The sequence below is a fragment of the Notamacropus eugenii genome, chromosome 6 (assembly GCF_028372415.1).
Source record: "Notamacropus eugenii isolate mMacEug1 chromosome 6, mMacEug1.pri_v2, whole genome shotgun sequence".
Lineage (NCBI taxonomy): Eukaryota > Metazoa > Chordata > Mammalia > Diprotodontia > Macropodidae > Notamacropus > Notamacropus eugenii.
This window is the reverse complement of record NC_092877.1, coordinates 357,215,332-357,243,287: the sequence shown is the minus strand read 5'-3', so window position 1 is coordinate 357,243,287 and position 27,956 is coordinate 357,215,332. Positions and strand designations below refer to the sequence as shown.

Sequence of the window (27,956 nt, the reverse complement as noted above, 5' to 3'; positions counted from 1 at the left end):
CATACAGGCAAAACTTGGATGAATTTTTACCCAGTAACTGATTCAGAAGCAATGGAGTGGTAGTCACAGGAGTCTGCTGGTATGTTAGTGAGCCTCTGGAATTTCATAATTTAAGGTTCTTCAATGAGATCCTCATCATTCTTGAGTTCTCTGCATCATTTGATCCTACTGACCACCTTCTCCTCCTGCATACTTTCTACTCTAAATTTTTTATGACCCTATCTATCCTTGGTCTCTGCCTACCTGTCTGATATCTTTTCAGTCTACTTTTCTGACACTTCATACACTAACCATGGGTGTCCCCCAAGACTCTGCCTTCTCTTTTCATTCTATCTCATGTGGTGAACAAGTTCCTATGCGTTCGATTATCACCTCTTTACAGATGATTGTCAGATGAATATATACAACCGTTGTCTCTCTAATGAGCTAGTCATACATCAAGAATTGCATTTTGGATATCTTGAACTGGATACCCTGTAGTCCTCTGAAATTTGGCATGTTCAAAATAGAGTTCATACACTTCCTGCCCCCACCCCAACTTTCTCTTTTTCTAAACTTGTTACTAATAAGGGCACCAATTACTTCCCAGTTACCCAGCTTCAATGTTGTTGTTATCCATAACTCCTCTTTTTTCACTTTACCCCATAATTCATCCATTTTCAAATGATGAGTTTTCTATGTTCACAATATCTTTTGTATACTTCCCTCCTCTCCACATACAGAGCCACAAATACAGTTCAGGTTCCCATTACATTTCACTTTTACTATTATCATAGTTTCTAATTGGTCTCCCTGCCTCAATTCTCTCTGCATAAATCTCCATTTATCTGCAGTGTGATTTTTAAAAGTATAGAAATAAACTATTCAATAAAATCCAATGGCTCCCCATCACCTCCAAAATCAAAAACAATGCATATATATATATATATATATATATATATATATATACATACACATATACATATATACATATACATATACATATATGCATATACACATATACATACATACATACATACATACATATGTTTCTCTGTTTGGAGTTTAAAGAATTCCATAACCTGTCCCCTACCTACATTTAAAGTCTTTTTCACATTTTACTCCTCCACCCCTGTACTCTTTAGAATGACTATTTCCATACCTAGAATGTCCTCCTTCCTCCATTCTGCCTATTGCTTTCCTTGACTTCCTTCAAGACTTGGTTCAAATCCCATTTACTATAGGAGACCCCTGCCAACATCCCTAGTGCCTCCCTCTCGGAGACTGAATACTACTTTTTTTGGTTTATAAGAATCTAGAAACATACTCTATAATGATCAGTTGGAGATTATGAAATACGTGATAAATAATAGGTAATATAGTTATCAGTGACATCAAATTTTCAAATCATTTAATTCATGAACATAACTTTATTCAGTACTTTCAAAAAATACTTTACAAAATTTCATTGTTTTAAATGTTGAGTACTATGCTAGATAGTGGGTATTCACATATCAAAATTGATGAACATTTGTTCTTTATTAAATAAGAAAAATCTCAAAGTATATAGCACTGCACATATATATATATTAAATGGAAAGGAGTGTATACCCATCTCCAGAGTGGAAAAAAAAAAAACAATTAAACAACATTAGGCAAAGCATAGGTTACTGTAGGACTTATGGAGATCTCCTTACAAGCTGACATCAAACAATGACTACTCTGTGGGTCTGGTCGTTTAAAAAGACTCTAAATATACCAAATTGTACTCTCATTTTAGTCCATACTGCTGTAACCTTTCCATACAAAAAAAGAAATTTAGTTAAATGCTCTGCTAAAATTTAAGTAAGATGAATCTTCAGCATTCCCCTAACCCATCAGTTTAGTAACTCTCTTAAAAAGGAAAAACAAAGGACACAAGTTAAGTCTGGCATAACTTGACCTTGATGGAAACATATTGGAGCTGTACAGTTACTGCTTCCTTTTCTAGTTGTTCACTAGTCATTTCTTTAATATGAAATTGAAATATTTTTAGAAATTGAAACCAAGCTCACTACCATATACATTGTACATCTGAATTTTTTTACCTTTTAAAAAAATTAAGAAAAAGAGTTTAAAGTCTATGTGTTCTATGAACTTCAAAACAATGTTTTGAATCATCTTTGCTCTCCCAAGATTGAGTATGTTACTGTAGAATAAGCATTCATTTTGGGGCCAGATGACCTGGGCTTTCATTTTGACTATTACTTACTATTGTATGATCTGGGAAAAGTCACTTCACATACATGACCTCAGCCTCCTTAGCTATAAGATTAACTATAAGACTAGAAGTCTCAGACAAGCACAAATCATGTAACCATAAGACCTCTCTGAAACTAAAAGAACTCCTAAAGATAAAAGACAAGTCTTTTTTTTTTTTAATAAATAGAAAGATATAGCTTCTCTTCACTAAGAATGAATTCATCTGATTTGAAGTTGGTAAATTGCTGTGTTGGAGTAAAATTAGTCTCTTCTGAAAAGACAATATCACTCAATGCTTAAAAATGTTTTTTAACAATAACTTCTTTATTAAAATGCTTTGTTCTCTTTTGATATATATGGTTTCCTTGAGCATGGAACTCACAACCAGGGTCCTAAAATAGATCCTATTTATGAGATCTGAGGAACAAGGTACATTTGGACACATTTCTTTGTAAACCCTTAGAGTGCTATCTCAATGTGCTATTATTATTGCCACTACTACTATAACTAGTGATCTTTCATCATTCAAAAGAAATGTCTTAAACTGACAACAATTTCAGCAACTTTTATTAGTATGCAGGCTTTGAAATGAGACAGCAGTAATTCATTTTTTCATTAGCTAAGACCAGTATGTAGGTTCAATTGGTTAAATCTTGTCTCATATTTGCTTTAATCTGTGAATACACAAGTTAAAAATATGGAACTGATCAGTCTCTTCCTCTTGGTCAATGGAGGGCAATGACTTGTAGCTTTTCCAGAGAGTTGTCTTCCTCATCATTGATGCTGCTTTCCAATGATGATAACAGACCATTAAGTTCAGCGTCCAAACTAGGGGATTCAAAACACATTGACAATCAGTACAGAGAAGAGAAATGTAGGTGTGAGAAGGTCTTTAAGGCTGGTACTACACACAAATAATGGAGGGCATGAAGCTGATTTGGGATCACCTGGAGTTTTCACTGTTAGTTAATGGCTCTCAGAAGGACTGCAGTTGGCAGCTTCTTGTTTCACCAAGGAAACTGCTTCCATCCATGCAGATCATCAGTTTATAGGCAATGTATAGACTTAAGAGAAATGCCTGGGTATGGCGAGGTTCAGTGACTTGCCTCAGGTCTTACAGGTAGGATCTATCAGAGGCAGGGCTTTACATCAGGTCTTCCCGGCTTCTAAGAAATATTCTCTATCCATTATTCCATGCTGTCTTTCATGGTACACTTATCACACTATTGTACAGTAAGCTACCTTGGGTGAAAAAGTTAATTCATTAGCATTCTGAAAAATACAGAATCCCTATCAACTGGTGCCTATTCTTGATTGGTACATTCACTTTACTTGATGAATTTTTATAGTACTTATAATATGGGCAGTTAGGTGGTGCTCCGGATAGAGTATCAGGCCTGAAGTCAAGAAAGTTCATCTCTCTGGGTTCAAATCTGGCCTCAGACACTTACTAGCTGTGTGACCCTGGGCAAGTAAGTGAACTCTGTCTACCTCAGTTTCCTCATCTATGAAATAAGCTGGAGAAGGAAACAGCAACCACTCCAGTATCTCTGCAAAGTAAACCCCAAATGGAGTTATAAAGAATCAGACATGACTGAAATGACTGAACAAAAATATAAAATTAGAATCACTGAATAAGGTAGCCTCAAGTCAAAGGAAGAAGTTCACTGAAGTCAGGAATAATCACAGTTATTAGGATTACATATATATTATTCCATGGATCAAGGAGAAATCAGTGCTGAAGAGCTTGGGATGCAATAAGGTAATTTATTCAAACAGCCAATGAGATTTACATATATGCTACTTTTAGTCAGTGTCAGAAGACTCCTAGAAGGTTCTCCCCCAACACTGTCCCCTTTTTCTAGCATATTGTGCATGGCACAGAACCATTTACCTCTTCCAAGTTGAAACAGTATAATATAATTTTACAAATATGACATGGGGCAACTTCAAGAATTGTTAGCCTTTTTTCAAAATCTGCTCTAATGTAATTAGTCAGTGCCCTCCACTATTTTACAAAGAACAGCCATAGGAAGTATGCACTTGTGGGCCGCATATTTCATTATGTTGCTCAGGAAAGGAATTTGGCATGTCAGCAATTTCACCAAGTGCCATTTGTTACTTACCTTGAAATGTCAAATCTATTGGAGTCCCTTAGTCCAGGCATCTTTGGGACATCTGTCTTGGTCTTACTTATCTTCTCTGAATGTCTGCTGATGCCTGATAACTTTTCAGAGTCTGAACTGTAAAGTTTTTCTGAAGCATCTGAAATATTTTATATGAGACACTGTCAATATTCTACTTCATGACAAAAAAGCCCAGCATATTGGACTGACAAGTTACCTAGAATGGTAAAGAGTGTGGTGTATCAGTTCATGTATGCAATAAACTCTCCATTCTCTGTACCAAGTAGAGATGGAAGGTCAGTGATACAGACATCTAAAGTGACTAATAATCAAAAATCAGCTTGTGGATAGCTTTATAATTATATTTATAAAAGACTGTCTGATGGTCAAAAACATTCACCAAGCTTAAGAGAATTTCTGCTAAAGCTTCTCAGTGAGACCAGGATGCTACTCTATACTGACCCCACAATCAACTCTTTCTTGCTGTCCTCTTCATAATTAGAAATTACAGCAACTGTGCTGAGATACTCTAATTAACCCTAGACTACTACATGACCTCTGAAGTCCCTTCCAACCTTCATATCAGTGATTCTGAAGCAGAGTGATTCCTTAGAAAAGCTGCCCTTTCCAGTTAAGGTACCTTGTTCTATATAGTTCAGACATGTTCCTTAGGATTCAAGAGGCAATTAAAATTCTGAGTTTTAGAGGATGGAATTTCATTCAATTCCTTGCTTCCAGATCCTGTTGAGCTATAGGCCATAAATCAATGAAGGAGTAAGCAGCTGCATAGTGATATAATGAAGTTACACAAGCCAGAAGAGGTTACAGAGAAAAAATAAGTCAAAAAGAAAATATGTCAATAATATTCATAATCACCACTGCTACACATATCATACTTTAAGACTTGCAAAGCACTTTACACACACAATCTCATTTGACCCTAACAATATTGTTGAGAGGTAAATAGAAGCTCCACTTTGCTAATTATAAGTAACTGGAGAGGAGTGGAGCCAAGATGGCAGAGTAGAAAGCTGCATATACTCTAGCGCTTCCCCCACAGCCCAAAAAATGCCTGTAGAAAATGACTCTCAACAAATTCTAGAACAGCAGAAGCCACAGAACGACAGAGTGAAAGACATTTCTGGCCAAAGGTAACTTGGAAGGCTGACAGAAAAGGTCTATCCCACTGGACCCTGAGAGGAGCAGAGCCCAGCCTTAGACATGCAGCAAGGGAAGGAACAGGATCAAAAAAGGCCTCGAGGGCAAAATCCCCAGTAGGGAAGGTCGTAGATCCCTCAACCCACAAATGAAAAAGAAAGCTTAAAAGGTCAGTGTGGGAGGGCTTTCCCAGCTGGGCAAGAGGGGAGCAGGGATCCCCCTAGCACTGACCCTAGGCAGCAGCAGGCAGTGGGTGACTACAGTGGCCATCGAAGCAGCCTGGGTCCACTGTCCAAGAAGCTCAGCTTAAAGTCTCTGGGGGAATGGAGTAGGGGATCTGAACCTCAGCCCTGAGTGATGGCCCCGCCCCCGCCCAAAGCCCCTGGAGGAATTAAGTAGCTTATCTAAATCTCAGCCCTGAGCACAGTCTGGGGGAAGGAGGAGCACTAGGACTCTCCTCTTGACAAAGGATTAAGAAGTCAAGTAACCAGCTGGGAAAATGCCCAAAAAAAGGGGAAAAGAATAAGACCATAAAAGGTTACTTTCTTGATGAAGAGATATCTCCTTCCATCCTTTCAGATGAGGAAGAACAAGGCATGCTGTCAGAGGAAGTCAAGGCTTCTGCGCCCTGTACCTCTAATATGGATATGAAATGGGCTCAGGGCATAGAAGAGCTTGAAAAGCAAGTAAGCAGCTTGCTAAAGGAGAACCAAAAAAATGCTGAAGAAAATAACACCTTTAAAAATAGGCTCACTCAAAGGGAGGTGGAGCCAAGATGGCAGACTAGAAAGACACACTTACACAGGGTCTCCCCCCCACAGCCCATAAAATACCTGTAGAGAGGGACTCTCAACAAATTTTGGAGCAGTAGAAGTGGAGAACAACAGAGTGAAGGAGATTTCCAGCCCACGGTGACCTGAAAGGCCCATGGAAACGTTGGTTGCACCAGACGCAGAGCCAAGCCCAGCCTTGGCCATGTGGCACGACAAGACTCTGGGAGGAGGACACCTCGGGGGCGGAATCTCCAGTCCCAGTAGTGGGTCCTCAGATCCCTCAGCCCACAGGCGCCAAAGGTCAGTGACAGGGTTTTATCAGCTGGCCAGGAAGGGAGAAGAGCCTTCCCATAGCTCTAGCAGCAGGCAGCGGCCACAGAGGCTGCACAGCAGCCCATATGGAAGCTCCATTGTTGGAGCATAAAAACCCCTGGGGGCACTGAAGAGCTGAGTCTTACCTCAGCCCTGGGTGGAGGCCTTGGGAGAGCTGGTCTTTGTCTCACACTGAATGGCTGCCCTGCCCATCCAGCTTATCTGAAAATGAGCCCCCAGTGCTGACTTGGAAACTGGAGGCCAGGTGGCTGTGGAGAGGTATCTGCTAAGATTCTGGGCACAAAAATCTCTCTCTAAGTCCAGACCAGTACACACTTGATTGTGCCACCGTGGAGGAACTGAGATCTCACAGATTCCCAGAGTATACCCTACTCTTGACAAAGGACCCAAAAGTCAAGTAACTGGTTGGGAAAATGCCCAAAAAAGGGAAAAAAAATAAGACCATAGAAGGTTACTTTCTTGGTGAACAGATATCTCCTTCCATCCTTTTGGGTGAGGAAGAACAATGGTTACCATCAGGGAAAGACATAGAAGTCAAGGCTTCTGTATCCCAAATATCCAAAATAAATATTCAATGGGCTCAGGCCATGGAAGAGCTCAAAAAGGATTTTGAAAATCAAGTTAGAGAGGTGGAGGAAAAACTGGGAAGAGAAATGAGAGAGATGCAAGAAAAGCATGAAAAGCAGGTCAACATCTTGGTAAAGGAGACCCAAAAAAATGCTGAAGAAAATAACAACTTGAAAAATAGGCTAACTCAATTGGCAAAAGAGGTTCAAAAAGCCAATGAGAAGAAGAATGCTTTAAAAAGCAGAATTAGCCAAATGGAAAAGGAGGTCCAAAAGCTCACTGAAGAAAATAGTTCTTTAAAAATTACTATGGAACAGATGGAGGCTAATGACTTTATGAGATACCAAGAAATCACAAAACAAAACCAAAAGAATGAAAAAATGGAAGAGAATGTGAAATATCTCATTGGAAAAACAACTGACCTGGAAAATAGATCCAGGAGAGACAATTTAAAAATTATGGGACTACCTGAAAGCCATGATCAAAAAAAGAGACTAGACATCATCTTTCATGAAATTATCAAGGAAAACTGCCCTGGTATTCTAGAAGCAAGGGACAAAATAAATATTGAAATAATCCACCCATTACCTCCTGAAAGAGATCCAAAAAAAGAAACTCCTAGGAACATTGTGGCCAAATTCCAGAGTTCCCAGGTCAAGGAGAAAATATTGCAAGCAGCTAGAAAGAAACAATTCAAATATTGTGGAAATACAATCATGAAACACAAGGTCCAGCAGCTTCTACATTAAGGGATTGAAGGGCGTGGAATATGATATACCAGAAGTCAAAGGATCTAGGACTAAAACCAAGAATCACCTACCCAGAAAAACTGAGTATAATACTTCAGGGGAAAAAATGGTCTTTCAATGAAGTAGAAGACTTTCAAGCATTCTTGATGAAAAGACCAGAGGTGAAAAGAAAATTTGAACTTCAAACACAAGTTTGAAGAGAAGCATGAAAAGGTAAACAGCAAAGAGAAGTCATAAGGGACTTACTAAAGTTGAACTGTTTACATTCCTACATGGAAAGACAATATTTGTAACTCTTGAAATTTTTTTCAGTATCTGGGTAGTTGGTTGGATTACACACACACAAACACACACACAGAGAGCACAGAGTAAATTGAATAGGATGGGATCATATCTTTAAAAAAATGAAATTAAGGGGTGAGAGAGAAATATATTGGGAGGAAAAAGGGAGTAATGAAATGGGGCAAATTATCTCTCATAAGAGAGACAAGCAAAGACTTTTCAGTGGAGGGAAAAAGAGGGGAAGTGAGAGAAAAACATGAAGCTTACTCTCATCACATTCGACTAAAGGAAGGAATAAAATGCACACTCATTTTGGTATGAAAATCTATGTTACAATACAGGAAAGTGGGGGAGAAGGGGATAAGCAGGGTGGTGGGGATGATGGAAGGGAGGGAAGCGGGAGGAGGGAGCAATTTGAAGTCAATACTCTTGAGGAGGGGCAGGATCAAAAGAGAGAATGGAAGCAATGGGGGGGGGCAGGATAGGATCGAGGGAAATATAGCTAGTCTAACACAACACAACTAATATGGAAGCCATTTGCAAAACTACACAGATATGGCCTATATTGAATTGCTTGCCTTCCCAAAGGGAATGGGTGTGGAGGGAGGGATGAAGAGAAATTGGAAGTCCAAGTTTTAGGAACAACTGTTGAGTATTGTTCTTGCTACTAGGAAATAAGAAATACAGGTAATGGGGTATAGAAAGTTATCTGGCCCTACAGAACAAAAGAGAAGATGGGGACAAGGGAAGGGAGAGTTGTTAGAAGAGAGGGCAGATTGGTGATAGGGGCAATCAGAATGCTCAGTGTTTTGGGGTGGGGGAGGGGAGAAATGGGGAGAAAACTTGGAACCCAAAATTTTGTGAAAATGAATGTTAAAAGTTAATAAATTAAAAAAAAATAGGCTAACTGAATTGGAAAAAGAGGTCCAAAAAGCCAACAAGGAGAAGAAGGCTTTATAAAGCAGAATTAGCCAAACCAAAAAGGAGGTTCAAAGCTCACTGAAGAAAATAGTTCTTTAAAAATGAGTTCAGGGAAGCTAATGACTATACAATAAACCAAGAAGTTACAAAACAAAACCAAAAGTTTGAAAAAATAGAAGACAATGTGAAACTCTCATTAGCAAAAGAACTGACCTGGGAAATACATCCAGCAGAGACAATTTAAAAATTATGGGACTACCTGAAAGCCATGATCAATAAAAGAACCTAGACATTGTTTTTCATGAAATTATCAAGGAAAACTGCCTTGATATTCTAGACCCAGAGGGCAAAATAAATATTGAAAGAATCCACCGATCACCTCCTGTAAGAGATCTGAAAAGAGAAACTTCTGGGAATATTGTGGCCAAACTTCAGAGTTATCAGGTCAAGGAGAAAATATTGCAAGCAGCTAGAAAGAAACAATTCGGGTATTGTGGAAATAAAATAACGATAACACAGGATCTGGCAGCTTCTACATTAAGGGATCTAAAGTCTTGGAACAGGATGTTCCAGAAGTCAAAAGAACTGGGATTAAAACCAAGAATCACCTACCCAGCAAAACTGAGCATAATACTTCAAGGGAAAAAAATGGTCATTCAAGGATATAGAGGACTTTCAAGAATTCTTGATGAAAAGACCAGAACTGAGTGGAAAATTTAATTTTCAAACACAAGAATTAAGAGAAGCATGAAAAGGTAAACAGGAAAGAGAAATCATAAAGGATTTTCTAAAGCTGAACTCTTTATATTCCTACATGGAAAGATGATATGTGTAACTCTTGAGACTTTTCTCAGCATTTGGGTAGGTGGAGGGATTACACACACACACACACACACACACACACACACACATACACACACATATATATACAGTCAGAGAGTACAGGTTGAGTTGAATCAGAAGAGATGATATCCATAATAAAAAAATTAAATTAAAGAGTGAGAGAGTTAAAATATTGGGAGGAGAAAGGGAGAAATGGAATGGGGCAGACTATCACTCACAAAAGAGATAAGAAAAATATTTTTCAGTGGAGGAGAAAAGGAAGGGGGTGACAGGAGAAAAGTGAAGCTTACTCTCTTCACATATGGCTTAAGGAGGGAATAACATGCTCACTAAATTTGGTATGAAAATCTATCTTACACTACAGGAAAGTTGGGGAGAAGGAAACAAGTGGGGTGATGGGAGTGATAGAAGGGAGGGCAAATGGGAGAAGGGAGTAACTAGAAGTAAATACTTTTGGCAAGGGACAAGGTCAAATGAGAGAATAGAAAAAAAGGGGAAGACAGAGTAGGATGGAGGGCAAATATAGTTAGTCTTACACAACATGACTATTATGGAAGTCTTTTGTGAAATGACACATATATAGTCTGTATTGATTTGCTGGCCTTCTCAGTGGGGATGGGTGGGGAGGGAAGAAAGGAGGGAGGGAGAGAAGTTGGAATTCAAAGTATTAGGAATGAATGTTGAGAATTGTTAGGGCATATAACTGGAGTAAGAAATACAGGCAATGGGGTATAGAAATTTATCTTGCCCTACAAGAAAAGAGAGAAGATGGGGATAAGGGAAGGGTGGGGTGTGATAGAAGGGAGAGGGCACATTGAGAGAAGGGGTAATCAGAATGTAAGGTGTTATGAGGTGGGGGAGGGGTGGGATGGGGAGAAAATTTGGAACTCAAAATTTTGTGGAAATGAATGTCGAAATCTAAAAAAAAAAAAATTAAAAAAGGAGATCTGGCCTGTAGACCCCAGGATGCTTTGTGAGGTTTTCAGGGATCAAAATTTACATTCTTTAGGGCAGAGCTACCACTTCATGGGATATCTTGGTGTTTATGGGCTAGATTTCTTTCTTAAAGGCCACACATTTTTATCACCTTGCCTGTTTCCTAATTCACTGAATAAATTGTTTTTGTTCTTAAAAAATAAGTAAATGGAATACATAGGAAATATAGGAGTATATAGGAAATAGAGTCTTTTGTACTTCCACATGGAATTTATACAAATCTATCTATGATTTCAGCGATGTGCATTTTCTTTCCACCTTTACAGAAAGAAGCTCATTGGTACCTTCTTATCTTATGGAATTCTCATCTTCATCCTTCCACATTCCACATCCACCTCCACAGAACACATAACTAACAACTTCACAGTCTTCCTCCAGATGTCTTTTAACATCTCATAAATGTGATGGACAACTTATCTATCTGGAATCTCTTGCTCTCACTGTATGATTGGGTATTGCAGTTTCTGGCCATAGACGTCCATGATGGCTACAGTGGTGGCACGGAGGCTCTATGTGGTCTGTTTATTGATGAGAGTGATGCCATTTTAGAATAAGACTCCCTTTCAGTATAAATGGAAAACTACTTCTACTCACTGTGTCTTGGCTCTTCTTTACCTCAGCCATTGTCAAAAGTCAAAAGACAGCAGACAAAAAGTCCTGTCTTGAATCACTAAGGATAATGACAGACTAGCAAAGTAGGAAGCTCTGTCCCCTCCTTTAGAAAATAATAAACTGACTCCGAGGTCAGTGCTTGACTGGGTGTGAACCTAAAATGAGGATATGCTTTCTATGTACAATAAGTATCGATGGAAAAATGAGTCTTTTACAGTGGCCCACTTGGCCCTGAGAGACTTTCCCTTCTCTCTGGGTTTCTTCACTTGCTAGCTTCCAATGACAAACAATATCACACATTTTACTGACTGAATCCCTCGATTTTAAGCAATGTGTCTTCTTTCCATGGTAATTTTGTTAGTGAGTCCTAAGCATAGAGGGGTAAGAAGAAACTAATTCTTCCATTCTCCTCTTAATATCATATTTGAGGGAAGAAAGCTAGTCCTTTTTAATTACCATCAGGGGGCTCAGGAATATTGGTGCCTATAGTTCCATATTTCTTTGAGGTTTGGAATTTCCCTTTTTCTCAGGTGATCAAAAGCCTTGATCCTCATTACTGTATTTCATTTTGAGTCTAGCTGACTCAAGTTCTTAGGATTCTAGGATCCTAAGCTTCTGATGCCCTAGAACCAACAATAGAACTTGAGTTATTACCTCCAGAAAGGATTGTGGGAGACGTGGTCTGTTGAACATCTGCCTCCTATTCATATATCACAAAATGAAGCTGGAGAAAATAGTGAAAACATGCTGACCAGGTCCATAACAAATTAATCCTATATAACCTCAACTGAGCCATCACTAGCAATCCTTATATATATATATATGGTCAATTCACTATACAACTCACTACAGAGGCTTTTCCCAACCTTTTCCAGCCCTCCCATGGCTGCCCCTCCCACCATTCTGTTAGCTGAAGATCTTGTCTCATACTTCACTAAAAAAGCGTAGGCCATTTATTTGCAAGAGTTCCATCCAAATGTCTTATGCCATTATCTCTTCCTAAATCCAGTTTCACTGGAAGAGGTGGTCCTTCTCCTTGCCAAGGCAAACTCCTCTACATGAAGAGGTAATCCCATTCCATATATTCTTCTCCAGCAAACTGCCCCCTCTATCATTCCCATTCTCTCACTAATTATTGGTCTCTCCTTATTATTTCCCCACTCCCTACAAACAGACTCATATCTTCCCAGTTTTAAAAATACTCACTTGATCCATCCATCCTCATTAGCTAACATCCAGTACGTTCCTCCTTTCATGGCTGATCTCCTTGAGGATTAACACACCAATGGTTATTTCTACTTGCTTTCCTCTGTGTTTTCTGAACTCGCTACAGTCTGGCTTCCAACCTCAATATTCAATTAAAACTGTTGTCTCCAAAATTAGTGTGATCTCTTAAATGCCAAAACTAACGGTCTCGTCTGCATCCCCATCATCCTGGACCTCTCTGTAGCCTTTAACAGTGCCAATCACCCTCTTCTCTGTTAAGTTTTCATTTCATTTCATTTCTCTCTTGGGCCAAAGTCTCTTTTCTGGACCTTCTTTCATTTCTATTCTCTAACATTTGGTGATCTCATTAGTCACTGTGGATTCAATGATCATTTCAATGCAGATAAGATTCTCAGATCTACTTATTCAATTTTAATTTCTATTGGGAATTCCAGTATGGAATCAACCTCAAAGTGTATGACCCACAGACTCTTAAGTTCAACATGGCTAAACCAGAATTCATCATCTTCTCACAACTTTTGCTTCTTTGTGACTGCTGATGATGGTGTTACCATCCTCCCAGTCACTCAGGCTCCCAGTCTGGTATCCTCAACCCTTTGGATTCTCTCTCACTCCCCATATCTAATCTATCCCCCAGCAATCCCCTGTGGAGTCTACTTTCATAGCATCAGTGATATGCATCTGTTTCTCCCTTCTGACAGTATCACCACCCTGGCACTGCGTTTATCACCTCACACCTGGACTGCTACAATAACCTGTTGTAGGATCTGCCTGCCTCAAATCTCCCCACACCAATCTATCTGACTCAGCTGACAAAGTAATCTGCCTCAATTGCAGGTTTGACTACATCCCCCTCCACCTACCAATCAATAAGCTCCATTGGTTCCCCATTAATTCCAAGATGAAATATAAAATGTTCCATTTGGCTGTAAAAGCTCATCCACCTGACCCTCCCTCTTACCTTTCCAGTCTTAAACTCCCTCCCTCCCTTCTCCATGATCTGCAATAGACAAACTAGCATCCTTGCAGTTCTTTACACACAAGGCACTTCATAAATTTTCACTGGCTCTCCTCCATATCTCTCCCTCTTAGTCTACACTTCCTGCCTCCCCTGACTTCCTTTAAATCTCAGCTGAAATACCAGCTTCTCCAAGAAACCTTTCCTGGTCCCTCTTCATGATAGTGCCTTCTCTCTTTATTTACTCCAAATTTATCAGATCTATATTTTGTTTTAACATAGTTGTTTGCAGGTTGTCTCCTCCATTCTATTGTGAGTCCCCTGAGATCAGGCATTGTTTTGCCTTTTTTTGTATCTCTCACACTAAGCCCAATGCCTGACACATAGTATTGTGCTTAGTAAATGACTGTTGAAGTTGCCAGATGGGGGGGGGGGGGTGCACACTGTTTTTCCCTCGAGAAAATGAGCTTATTATTTGTCTGGTTCCAGCCCCGCCAAGCCCACTTGTATGTTTTTGGATTTTCTCTTCTTCTATCAATTTCTTTTTTCCCAGCCCAGCTAAGCTTTCTTGACTCCATGGCAGTTGAACTCCCTTGGAAATGTGGGTGTAAGCTAATAGCTTCTCACTACTTTTTCCATTTGCCTTAATCTGTTTGAGAAAGTTTCATAACAAAGGGATCACCAGTATCTCTATGATTTGCTCTCCAGAGATTTAATTGTCAGGATAGGCAATTATGGAAAAAAAAGCATGTCTAGATGTGAATCTTTATCTTTTTCTAAGATGTTTAAGTATGCGAGAATTTTGGAAAATATTTGGTTTGATTTGTGTCTATTTGTATATGATAAGAAACCTCCCTAAATTGAACTGTTGCCCTAAGCTGGGCAGTAACCTTTATCCTCTTGGTTCCATTAACATGGAGGAGGAAGTATGTATTTGTGCTTGCTGGCATTGCTGACGCTTGACACTTAATATAGCTACAGTATCTGAGTGTCTCTTTTAGAAAGTCAAGTGAAGTCAGTAAAGTTATTCTAAGTTTCCTAAATATTTAGTTACTAAGCTTAAGTCATGATGATTGTCAGATTTTCAGGGACTCCCTGAGTAGGTCTCCTCACCCAAGACAGGTTGAGGCGCCTGGTTACATTGACGTTATCAGGACTCTCCATCAGTCTGGTGCTTCAGACTGGGGCGATGGCGATTGCAATCAGAGGTGTTCTAAGCCCTGTGCCATTCCCAGGTACCCTTAACTTTGAGCAGCTGTGAATCTCTCCTTTCTATTTGGAATCTGGTGATTTGTTGTGGAAAGGGCAGAAAACTAGAAGAATGAGGCAAAAGACAGGTTTCACTATTTCTCCATTCTTCTGAAACATTTTTTGCCATGAAAAATATACCAAGGGTGATGTCTTTTCTAGAAGGAAAAAAAAGCCCCAAAGAAATTAAATATTTGAGGTTAAGTTTACAAATGTAATCAGACTCTGACTGTTTTCCATAGTATGGATTTCCTGATTATCTTATCATATAAGGTTTAAAATACTTAAGCAAAAAAAGAAGACTGAATATCTGTAATTCATTTTTAATGAGAGGAAAGAATTACAGAATATGGGCATTTCTCTACTTACACCTATGTAACAGACCCATATTTATAGTTTTTCTAGAAGGAAAAAAAAGCCCCAAAGAAATTAAATATTTGAGGTTAAGTTTACAAATGTAATCAGACTCTGACTGTTTTCCATGGTATGGATTTCCTGATTATCTTATCATATAAGGTTTAAAATACTTAAGCAAAAAAAGAAGACTGAATATCTGTAATTCATTTTTAATGAGAGGAAAGAATTACAGAATATGGGCATTTCTCTACTTACACCTATGTAACAGACCCATATTTATAGTGTTCTTCAGAACGGGGAAAGTATTTTGTTTTCAAAGTAGAACTGTGAAGTATTTTTAGTTGTGCTAAAAGAATTCCTAAAACAGATGAGAATAACCTTTGATTATTTTGCTGTGATCAAGTAATTATTAGAAGCACTGGTGAAGCAATGATTTGTAAGCTGGAGCTAACATTTCCTGAAGTGACAAAAATGTATTTTATTTCTAAAGTAAAAACATCATGACATTTTGTGTCCTAAAATATATGTATTATAGTGTGATATTTCAAATGTGCTTGAAAGAAGTTCTATTTGGAAATTTTTGTTTTGTTTCCTTAAAAATATAATACTGAATGTGCCTTAGATCTGGAATGCTATAGAGAGAAAGGCTATACTGTCATTCAGTCATGATATACTGTCCAGTGGATTAGGCAAACAGAGGCTAAAGTAATTTGTTAAAGGTCACACAGCAAGTGCATGTCTGAAGTTGAATTTGAAGCCAGGTCTCACACACTCTATCCACTGAGTCAGCTTGCTGCCTCTATAAAGACAAAATTCAAGCTAAAACTAAAATTGGGAAATGTGTATGGTTAAATTAATTAGAGCTTCTGATAATATTTTAAAATTCAGTTCATATCAAACAATAGGATAGGAAAATTGAGAATCTTGCCATTGTAAAAAAGTCCTTATGGATTTAGAATAAAATAACAGCAGGAAAATACACACCTAGTTTTGAAAAGACTACAGTTTTCAGACTTAAAGACTTTAACCTCACTGAATATCTATACCAGATGTCTTCCAACTTTTAAGATAATGTCACAACATGTTAACATCTTGTTCTGAAGTATTGAAAAGTCTTTTTTTCTTTAATTAGAAAGCTTTGTTTTTATAACAATCAAAGAAGAACACTTAGAGCCCTGGGGTATCAAAATACACCCCCCCCCCTTGAGAATATTTTGTTAGAATGGTGTCACACCTTAGCTATTAACTATATTAGTGAGAAAGTTTACAAAATAAAAGAATGAATGTTTTGGAAACATCTCACCTCATCCATAAGAAGAAAATAAATATACAACCTCAGAGACATTAAGTCATTCTGGCTAATATAAACTAGTTCATTGCTGACCTAAAAAAAGCCTCAATCATTTTTCTGCTTACTCTCATATTCTTTTGTTGGGGGTGGGAGGAAGGGGAGAGGGTAAAACTTCACATTATAGTCTTATTTTTGAGAATCTTAATTTCCACCAGTGATGTTAGTTTTGAGCCATATTGTGAATGGAATGTTGCATGTTGTATGAATATACCTTGACCTAGTAGTACAAAACAAAAAGGAGTTAAATACCTCCTGTGAACTCCATGAGTATGAAACGCACTTTCAATGCTATATAACTATGGGTTGTTATAGTCATAAAGAACTCCAATGTCTTCTATTATCAGGCTTAACACAGTTAACAACTAAGCCCTGATCTAAATTGCAAGCAGTGAAATCTACTGTTTGAGACACAATCTCTTCTTTGACTTTTGTCTCTGCTTACTTTTGATTCAAGAGTGTTCCTGATGCCACAGCATCCGTCTACCATGTAAGAAAAGGTACCTATAGCGCCTGCAGGAAATACCACCTGCCATCACCACCCAAAGAGTCAGACTAGCTCTAGGTGATGGAGATTGTAGCCATCCAGACCAGGGCAGGCAGGGCCATCCCAATTCACCATGTCCTTCTAACTCCCCTTATTACTTTGCATCTCTTTGAACAAGAAAGCCTCCCATTTGTGAAATCGTGGTTCTGGTTCTTAAATCCCTTGAGGAACATGTAGTTAGGAATTATAAACTAGTTGTTCTAAGTTATTTTTTGATCTTTATTTAAGGTCAAACAGAAAATTCTGTGTCAATCTGTCTAGTGAAAACTCATTCTGCAATTTTCACATAGCAAAATGGAAGAATATTGATATAAAAAATGACCTTATATAGCAGGGATTAGCATAAGATCACTGAAAGTGTTACACATTTTCCCAAATTTATTGATCTGGTACAAAATCCTCCTATATTCAATGATGGGCCAGCACACTTATTTTCTAAATGCAGCAGTGGTTTGAGGGAGATGCATATTACTGACTCAACAATTACCTATGTAGCTGCATGCCATACTTTGGGAAAGTCAATTGGCTCTTCCTCTGAGGATTCTAAAATTTGAAAAAGTGTGGGACATAAAATGAGGAATAAGCCCACCTCTGAAAATACCTACTTGTGGCAAGTCTGCTGATCTCTCAGAAGTTCCCTTCTCTACAAAATGGCACTTATTTCACATAGTAACAAAATCACAGACTTTTCAGAGCTAGAAAGCACATGAGATATGGCTTAGTTCCAACCACAACTGTGCAAAAATCCTCTGTACAGCAAAGGTATCAAACATATGGTGTACTCCAAGGGCACTAGCATCAAATTAAAATGGAATTGGAAAATGTTTAACAAAATGAACAAAAATGCAACAGAACATAGATAATGTTAACATGTAGTTTTCTAAGTCAATATGCAGCCTTTAGTGAGTCCCATTTCTAACACCACTGGTCTACAACATATCAAACCTAAAGATCTCTAGTGAGAGGAGAGCCATCACCACTACTACCCCCTTTCACCTTGGCATAGCTCTAGTTCTTAGGAAGTTTTTCCTTACTGTCTTGAAGCCTCAGTTTGCATCTTTGCATCTCCTATTCATTGTTCCAAATTCTACCCAATGGGACCAAAGGGGTGAGAGGGAGAATATCCCTTCTCTTCCATGTGGAAACCATTCAAATAGCTGAAAAAAAATGATCATATCCCATTAACTCTCTTAAGAATGAAATATTCCCAGATCTTTTAACTGCCTGAGGCCCTTCATCATCCTATTTGACCTTTTGGATGCACTTTAGTTCACCGTTATTATTCCTGAATCTGCATGAAGAGGTGAAGACTTGAGGATAGGTACATCCTTGTGCCTTCTGCCACTCTTGGGAGAGATCAGGCTGTAGACTTGGGAGTTACTGGAAACTGGAGCCCCACAAAACAATGATATAAATACAATTTCAAGAGACAGGCAGATAGGCAAGACAGAGACAGAGAAAGACAGAGATTTTATGCAGACTATGAAACACATGCACTACCAACAAAAAGTATTAGCTCCATCATGAAAGTATAAAAAGACAATTCTAATACATGTTTCTAGCTCTTAGGCATATGCACCATTAGAGGAAATTCCTAGATCGCTGGAAATGTACAACTATCAAAAACGCCACCAATAAATATAATGAAGATGCGATCCTTTACAATCATCATAAAAGTGTGAGAAACTCACAATAAAAATTTATTCCCCCATCACCAAAACCCTGAGGGTTACCCCTGTGCCTTCTGAGTCAGGTGAAGGAGGGGACCCTTCCGCCTACAGATAACTAAGGTTCAATGATCAGCTATGACGCTGACAAGGTGACAGGTCAAAGAAGCCCTTGTAACTATTTCCTTTTTAAAATGTGCCATCCAGAACTCAACAAACTATTTCTAGGGGAGAGTACACATGAATGATGCCCTGCTCATTCCTAGACACTGTCACCCTTCATGTGGCCTAAGTCCATGCCCACTTTTGAGGTATCAGAGGAAACATGGAACATAAGGTGCTTTGGAAGTCCTGAAGCCCTGAGTCAGCGTCACCTCTCAGCCATGAATCAAACTCCCCTCCAAATGATCCCTCCTGAACAATTCTCCCTTGGGAGGGAGCCTCTTCCACTTCAGGATTATGCTCATTAGAATCACGCTAATTTTGTGAACTGTAATATGCTTTTCTATCATTTCTCATCTTAGCTCTGTCTCAGCCAAATTAACCTTTATTTTCTTTAACCCTAAACACTTTCAAACAGGTATTTTGTCTACTCTGTCTTCTTTCAGAAGAAAAGTCCCTAATTCTCTCAACTGAGCCTATGATATAGCCTCTAGCTAGCCCTTGGCGTTATCCACCTGGATACTCTACTCTGGATTCTCCGCTTGTCAATTTTCCAAAATGTGGTGCCCAGAATAGAGCCCAGTACTGAAAAAAAATTGCTGATGATAATGCAGGACAGAGGGCATAGTGTTCTAAGATCATGCCAATGTAATCACACTAATAACTAACATCTAGGGAGTGCTTTAAGCTTTGCAAAGCATTCTACACATTCTACACATCTCACCTCATAACAGCCATATAAAGTAGTATCCTATCTACTTTTTTCCAGATAAGCTGAAGTTGTCAGATTTTTAGTGACTTGCCAAAGGTCACACAGCTCATAACACAAGATGGGATGTGAATCTAGGACTTCCTCACTCCCAGGTAGTCCATCAGACATCAGGCTGCCTCCCAATTTTATTTTGTTCTACAAGAGGAAATTGCTGATTTAGCTCAAAAAAAAGGTAATTAATTCACAGAAATCAACATTTTTTATGTCAGCATAATTTTCAAACTTCTTCTAGTCAATGACAGTTTAGCTTAGACAGAAAATAAGAACTAAGTTTGGACATAGGTGAAAACCAACCACACCTCTGGTTCATGGAGGGTATTAGGAGGAATGCTAGATTTGGGGCTAGAAATAGAAGTCTTAATTCCAGACCAGACATACATTGGGTGTATCAGCCCATGAGAGTATCTTATTGTCTTTGGTCCAAAAAAATTTTTTTTAATATTTTTTTTAAATGATGCCTATACTCCCTGGACCTCCCAGGGTTACTGTAAGGCAGGTCAAAGGGCCCTCTTAATTACAATAGGTGTAATAATTCCCTGTTGCCTCTAGGGTAAACTAGAAAGTCCTCTTTCTAACATTTAAAGTCCTTCACAACCGAGCTCCATGGTCTGTCTTCCAGACTCATTGTCTCTTACTTCCTTCCACACTCAGCAAGTCTGCCATACTTGCTTCTGTCTATTGTTTACACACAATAAATCCTGTCTGTGTCCTTGTGTTGCCTGTTGGTCCCTCATCTGGGCAGCCCACTCATGCCTCACTTTAACCTCACAGCTTACCTCTCTTCCTTCATCCTCTCATGGGAAGAAATTTATGATCTCTCCACGTGCATGTGTTACCACTTTTCCCCCCTGACTAGTTTGTGTCTTCTTGCTAATTATCATGTATACATTGACATGTGTGTATTGTCATCCCCAATGGGCTGTAAGTGCTCTAAAAGTAGGGGTTACTTCATTTATTTTCTCTGCAGTGCCTAGAACAGTGCTTGAGGATTGATCTTGAAGACAGCCTTTTAAAATTATGCCCCTTCTCTTAGCTATCTTCTGTATACAATGAGTTACATCCCTTTCTTCTGGCTAACCATCTTCTTATGCAGTATTTTCACTTACTTGTATAGCACAATATATACTGAGGTATTGAGTCCAGAGCTGGGACATGATGGGGTAAGAGAAGAGAAGACCATTACAGAGAAGCTGGCCAACTGGCTCCACTTCAAGCCCATCTATGACTTCTTGCCTGGAAACCATCAAGAGCTGTCTAACCTTTTCTTTTCCTGCTCTGCTCCTCATTCTCTCCTTTCTTCTTACTCATCTTTTTCCATTTTCTCTCTCTTTTTTTATAAATAAATTGTGTCTACTTCCTTTACTTGACTATAATAGGGAAATTACATGCACTATTTATGCCCAATCTGTTCCAAGTTCATATTGGTCTGATCAGCCACACTGGGCACACTGTATGTACCTTGACTTTGACATAGTGATGTCATTTTGTTCCTCTTCTGGAATGAAGGACAACAAACAAACAATAATAGGAATTATTATGGGGAAAAGAACAGATGGTTTTAGTCCAAGGACCTGGGCTCAACTCCTGCGTCATTTTCTATGTGACCCTGAGTAATTTACTTGGACATTTCATTATTTTGAAATTGGGCATAATAATACCATCCACTGCCTTCATGGCAGGATTGCCTTAAAGGACAAAAGTTGTTTGTAAAGCACTTTGTAAAGTTAAAAGTTCTATAAAACTTTTAGTGAGTATTAGTTGTTGTACTGTTTCCTGTTTCCTGGTTTTAATTTCTAAAGAAGTTAAGAATAGTTTACATTTCTTCATTTTTAAAGATGCACTTTGACTAAATTAAGTTTTCTTCTTTAAGTGGCAAAGGATCCAGAGGAAGGCCTCAAGCATTCTAAGTAGTTCATTATGGCAGCACGAATCAGGAGGCATAAAGGAATTACTAATGGCAGGATTATACACACACACATACACACACACACACACACACACACACACACACACACACACACACACACACACACACATCAACCACAGTGACCCAAGACCCAGGCCTGAACGGTCTCCTCCCTCAGGTCCTGGGTACAATCTAATGGGTATATGCCAGAAAAAAGACAAGAGCATATGAAAGGAGATGTAGCAAGCCACCTGCTTTCTCCTTCTCCAAGAACTTCCCCTTGTAGAGTACAAATTCTTTTGGGGGGTAGGAGCTTCCTGACTTTTCTCTTTTAAAAACTTCCACTCAATCAACTTCTATAGTAAAAAGAGTCACCTTCTCTGGTCCGGTCATTTTAGTTATCATGAGTCTCTTATCAGAATAGCAATTTCAACTTTTATCCACTGTTTTATGATTAATATTAACCTACAAAATAGGACACAATCTCTGATGAAGATGTGGCTGCAATGCTTTATTTCCTAAACAAGACTGCTAAATTTGTCGATATTCAAGAATTTTCTTTTCAATGTTATAGAAAAACTGCTTTCCTCCATTTATTTAGTTGATTTAACTATATGGGAACCTTTTCCAGACTTTCCTACACCATAGGGGTTTACAGACTCTACCAATATCTCCTTGGCTTCAAACAGAGTCCTTAAATTGAAAAATACAATCAGTTTCAGGGGGGGAAATATTTTCCAAAGAATTAACAAAAAGGGAATGCTTTAAAGTGTAGTGTTTGTAACATTCAATGTAGTATGTTTTCCTTCAGTGATCTGCATCTCTCCAGGCCATGATGATAGAAGAGAAATGATAAAATGACTTTCAATGTCTTTCCATAAACTGAGAAGTCCTTCTTCTTGTATTTTCCTTGCCAAATCTCTTACATGGGAAGGAATGCTAACACAGCTCAACTCCACATGCCCCAGGGTGGAGGTGGGGGTGATGAAGAAATGGAGGAGGGAAGGGAGTCCAATGTGTTTATGGGGCACTCTTCTGGGAAGTTCCACATCTTTCTGTGGGAAGTGCCTGTTGTTGTTGCTGCTGGTGATGGTGGTGGTGGTGGTGGTGGTGGTGGTGGTGGTGGTGGTGGTGGTGGTGGTGGTGTGTGTGTGTGTGTGTGTGTGTGTGTGTGTGTGTGTGTGTGCGCGTGCATGTGTGTATGCTTGCTAATGGAGCATCCACCGTAGGATATAACTTTTCCCTGGTAAGGTTCTTTCTAACATGACCTTGTTAAAGGACCCATACCCATTTGGACTAAAAGGCAAGGCCAGGGATGGTAGCATTAATCATCCTGATGCTACAGCACTCCTCCTCCTACCTCCTGAGTCTGGCTGTTTCATAAGAAATCTACATAGGAAGGAAGAAGATTTAGCTTAGGACTAACAGAAAATAAGATGAGCCAAGCTGCTGAAAGAAATGTTTTCCACAAAAAAGAAATGGGTTTATATTGGCACATGAAAGGTATGTACTATTTTTTTTAAACCAAGGAGTAATTATGAGGGGAGTATGTCTGATGCAATTTGCTATGGGACTTCAAAAACTGCTATCATAAAATAAGAGGTAGGGGGGAGGGAACTAGAGGATCATAAACTTGGAAGTAGTCTTAGAGAATCCAAGTCCTTCATTTTACAGATAAGGAAACTGAGGTCCAGAGAGGTTAAACTGACTTGCTCAAGCTGTACTAATCACATATGATTCTTCAAGGTTTCAGTATACACACATACACGCACATACATATATGCACACATATGTGTGCATCATATATCTACATAGCCACGGATATGCATATGCTTACATATATCTATATAGACATATACAATCATGCATGCAGGTATGCATATATGCAGTCCTATATATATATATATGTGTGTGTATACATGTAGGAATAAAAAAAATGCTCGCTCTAATCTAAACAAAGTCTTGGCCTCCAGATCAAGGTCATTGAATAGGTTTTTGTATTTTTTGATTTGCCTTTTTAGCCTGACTTAGCTTAGCCTCAAACCTAGCACAGCCAGCAGAGAGGGGTGTCCGCCCTGGGGAACTTTTCTTCATGCCGCTATCTAATAAATAACCCACTGTTTAGATGCAAAGCAATGAATAAGCTTTTTTGTTTGGTTGGTTTCATTTTTGTTTTGTTTTTTCATGAGCTCTGGTCAGCCCATGACTGGGACTTCCCTAAGTATATCTGTCATGATATGTGTATGGACTATAATGCCACTATATTACAGAATTCATGGGTGAATTAAAGTACAGTTAGTAAATGGAACTTGAACGCTAGAAAAATAACAGTCAACAAAAAGCCTTGACATGGGGAAATACAACCCCTTTGAAAAATCCTGAATTTATGAATCCAGGTAATAAATGACTTATTAAATATTAAGTCCCCTGAGGGCCATGACTGTATGTATCCTCTGGTTGTAGTGCAGTAGTCTGGATATAGTAGTGATTAATACACACTTATTAAATTGAATTGAATTCATAATACCTACATTTTACAAGGTTGCTGTCAGGAAAGCATTAAGTGAAGCTTAAAATAGAGATATAATTGTAGACTGTTAATGATTTAATGGGGGACTTACCAATTTCCCAAGCAGAAAATTGATAGCTCTACATTATCATAAACAATGCTATTGAAGGAAACTTAAAACAGCAGAGATAGAAGTCTATTTCTCCAAGGCCATTATTTCCATTATTGAGGACTGTGTGCACATGTTAAAAGAATGTTCTGATCATTTCCTAATGAATGGATTACAAAAAGAAGAACTTAACTAGCTCAGCATGTGTTATTTTCCCATACATATGTACATAGATATTTCCTATGCATACCAGATGGTTATTTCCTTGTATAAATTTTACCACCTGGCCTCTGAGATGCTGATTACTACAAAACTTGCTTTTATAGTTTTTTAATATGGGAACTTATTTAACATGAGGAGACTGTGAACTTGATCCGAAGCAGGTAGTAGGAGGTGCAAGAGGCAGGGAATTTGGAGGGCTTCTTGTGTATATGCAGGTTACTTCTACGTTCTATAGGACATAGTAAAGGACATTCTAAATTCAAAGGAAAAGAAGATCCTTTGCTCTTATTGGTTTAATTGCTTCTTTGCAGAACAGAGATCCTGTATATTCAAACATATGAGTATGGTTTACTAGACTGTATTCACGGACTTTGGGAAAGCAGAATGCCCTAAGTTTAAATACTCAAAAGAAATAACCCAACATTCAAGGAAAGGCATGCTGGAGCAGGCTTTCCTAAAAGGTAAAGAAGCTAATAACATGATCATCACAGTCTTAAAGGTTGAGGGAACCTCAGAGATCTTCCAGGCTAATCCATCCTTATCCAGGACTCTCTTCACAGTACTACCAAGAAGCTGGCACTCATCAATACCTTAAGGAACCTCAGTTTAGGAGAATGCATTACCTCCTTCCCTCACTGGGATGGTTTAAATTGTTGAGAATGTTCTCATTCTCTACATATGCCTTTCTGAAATCACTACCACTGTTCCCAATTCTGCCCCTGATGCCAAAAGGAACAAGTGTGATCACCTTTCCATGAGAAATGGGAGAAAATTTGGTTCAGTCCCTGCCCTGAAGGACCTGACAATACAGTCAGGAAAGACAACATAAACAAACATAAGTATGTGTAAAAATAGAAGATAATTGTAGAGGAAAGGTACTAGAAATTGAAAGGATTGAGAAAAGTTGCATTTAGAAGACAGTGCTTAAGTTGAGTCTTTAAGGAAAGTTGGCATTCTAAGGGCACAGATGCAAAGGGAATGAATTTCAGGCAAGGACAGCAATATACAGGCATTGCTAGTAGGAGATGATGAACCACATATGAGGAATAGGAAAGAGGTCAGTTTGGATGGACCATAGTGATCATGTGGAGGAATGTGCAATAAGGCTGGAAAGGTAGCTTGGGTCCAGGTGGTGAAGGACTTCAACGCCCAACAGAGGTGCTGAATTATTGAACTGTTGTTGTCACTGTTGAACACAGAAGGAGCCAAAGGAGTTCCCTGGTGTGGATGTACTTGTGCTTTTAGGAAGGTTACTTTGGCAGTCAAGTGGCAGATGGATTAGAATGAAGGAGAGACCTGAGGCTGCCCGAATGCAGTGACAAACTACTGCCACTAGTCCAGATGAGAGTCAATTAGGGGCTGAATTTGTATGGTTGGCTATGTCAGTGGACAGGAGATGGACTCAAGAGATGTCATGACAAGATGTGGCAACTGATTTAGACACATCTGGAGAGAGAAAAGGAAAAGTCAAGGATTACACTGAGGTTGAGAACCTGGGAAGCTGGAAGGAATGTGATAGGCTCAATATTAAAGAGGAAGTTTAAGAAATGGGGTGGATTTCATGTAAAAAACAACAAATTCTGCTTAGACATACTGAGTTTGACATGCTTTGGGGGTATCCAGTTCAAAATGAATCAGTATAGGAAGTATAAAATACCCAGCTGGAACTCAGAAGAAAGGCTCGGGATGGATCTACAAATCTTGGAGTCATCAGTATAGAAAGAATTAAGGAACTGATGAGGCCACCAAGAGAGAGGAGAGAGAAAAAGACGAGAAATCCGAGGTTAGACTTTCCATGGCATGGACTTCATGACCTTCAGTAAATTTTCTTGGAATGTTCTCCAACTTCCCCATGTTTCACCAAAAATGTTGAAACTAGAGCTGAACACAATGCTATCTATGTCCTCTAACCAGGGAAGAGTCCGGAGATCCTTCAGACTACTCAGTTCCCCTGTGTTTGACACTATGTCGCAAGGTTCTTATTGCTATTAACTTTTCTTACCAGAAATCAAAACCCAGTTTTTTCAGATGGACTGTTATCGAGCTGAAGCTCTCCCTCACTGTACTTCTAAAGTCAATTTCTTGAGCCCAAGAGTAATATGTCATATTTATATTTATTAAATTTTATCTCACTAGAAATGGCTTATTCTAATCTGTTGATCTCTTTTTGGATCTTAATATTTAGGATGTTAGTCATCCCTCCTAAGTCGTTCATCAGAGACTCTGTAAAGATGTGATTGATTTATTCCAATAATTCCTTAAAATGTTGACTAGAACAGTGGCATGGAGAGATCCTTGGTGCACTCTATTAGACACCTTATTCCAAGTTAACATTGGTGCATTAATAACTGGTCTTTCAGTCCAAACATTCAAGTAATTCAAAATCCAACTAAGTGTCCTTGAGTCCCCACTTTTCCATCCTTGTCACATGATAGCTTAAGACTTTGTTCAATGCCATCCTGAAATCTAGACAACATACACAGCAAATATTCTCCATCAAAGAAGAAAACAATCTGTGGATGGCATGTCAAGAAAATATAATATGGATGGCTTAATAAAGTCATACAGCTCTTGGTAGTATTCACTTCCCTTTTTAAATATTAACAAACCATTCCTTCACTAAGTCCCATAATTCTGCCAGGAGATTAAGTCAAAATTACTGAAATATATTCATACAACTCCTTTTCCCTCCCCCTTTTTAGGGCACACAAACCTTGAAGTTTATAAAAAGGAAAATAATGTTTCCTCCCACATCAACCAGAAGAGAGTAGCTTCATGTAATACTTCTGACTATGCCAATAAGCGCACGCTCCTACTGGGATGTAAATGGCAGCCCTAGAACTCCCCAACACAGCTCTATACTGCCTCTGTAGTCATATGGGAAAGTAACAGAGAGAATAGCCATATATGCAGGTGAATTATGCATTTTATGAATTCATGGAATGATTCCTTATCTTGCTTAATGTCAGAAAAGTATATAGTCAGACCGAATAGAATACAGACTTTGTTAAAAATTATAACAATAATAATAATAATCCACAAGATTTTTGCAGATTGTACTCTTCCCTTTTTAGAAAAAGAAACTTCTATGGGCTCACGGGAAGGGAAAAATGTTCTCTGATTGGCCAATCAAAAGGGTGAATTTCAGTGCAATTCTTTCACCATCTACCATGTGAAGTATACAGATTTAGTGATGGTCTGCTCAGTTATTGAATGTTGTACATCAAGGGAAATTCTGTTACTATTTTTACATCTTCTACTACCTCCAAAGGCTTAGAAGAGAATTTCAGAGGGAAGTAAAATATAGGCTGGTGGCTCAAAATGGACAAAGGCTAAAAGAAAGA

The 27,956-nt window shown here is 38.7% G+C and overlaps 1 protein-coding gene across 3 annotated transcripts in view; it reads right to left on the bottom strand.

The window, feature by feature from the left end:
* Window positions 1-2,770: 2,770 nt before the first annotated feature.
* Window positions 2,771-27,956, bottom strand: part of ZBBX (zinc finger B-box domain containing) — a 153,929-nt gene continuing 128,743 nt past the window's right edge. For all 3 annotated transcript variants that reach the window (XM_072618557.1, XM_072618558.1, XM_072618559.1), the window contains exons 19-20: window positions 4,347-4,485; window positions 2,771-3,048 (exon numbers count right to left, since the gene is read on the bottom strand). In XM_072618557.1, coding sequence (XP_072474658.1) covers window positions 2,946-3,048; window positions 4,347-4,485 — 242 coding nt within the window. In that variant the 3' untranslated portion in view covers window positions 2,771-2,945. The remainder of the gene's footprint in view (window positions 3,049-4,346; window positions 4,486-27,956) is intronic.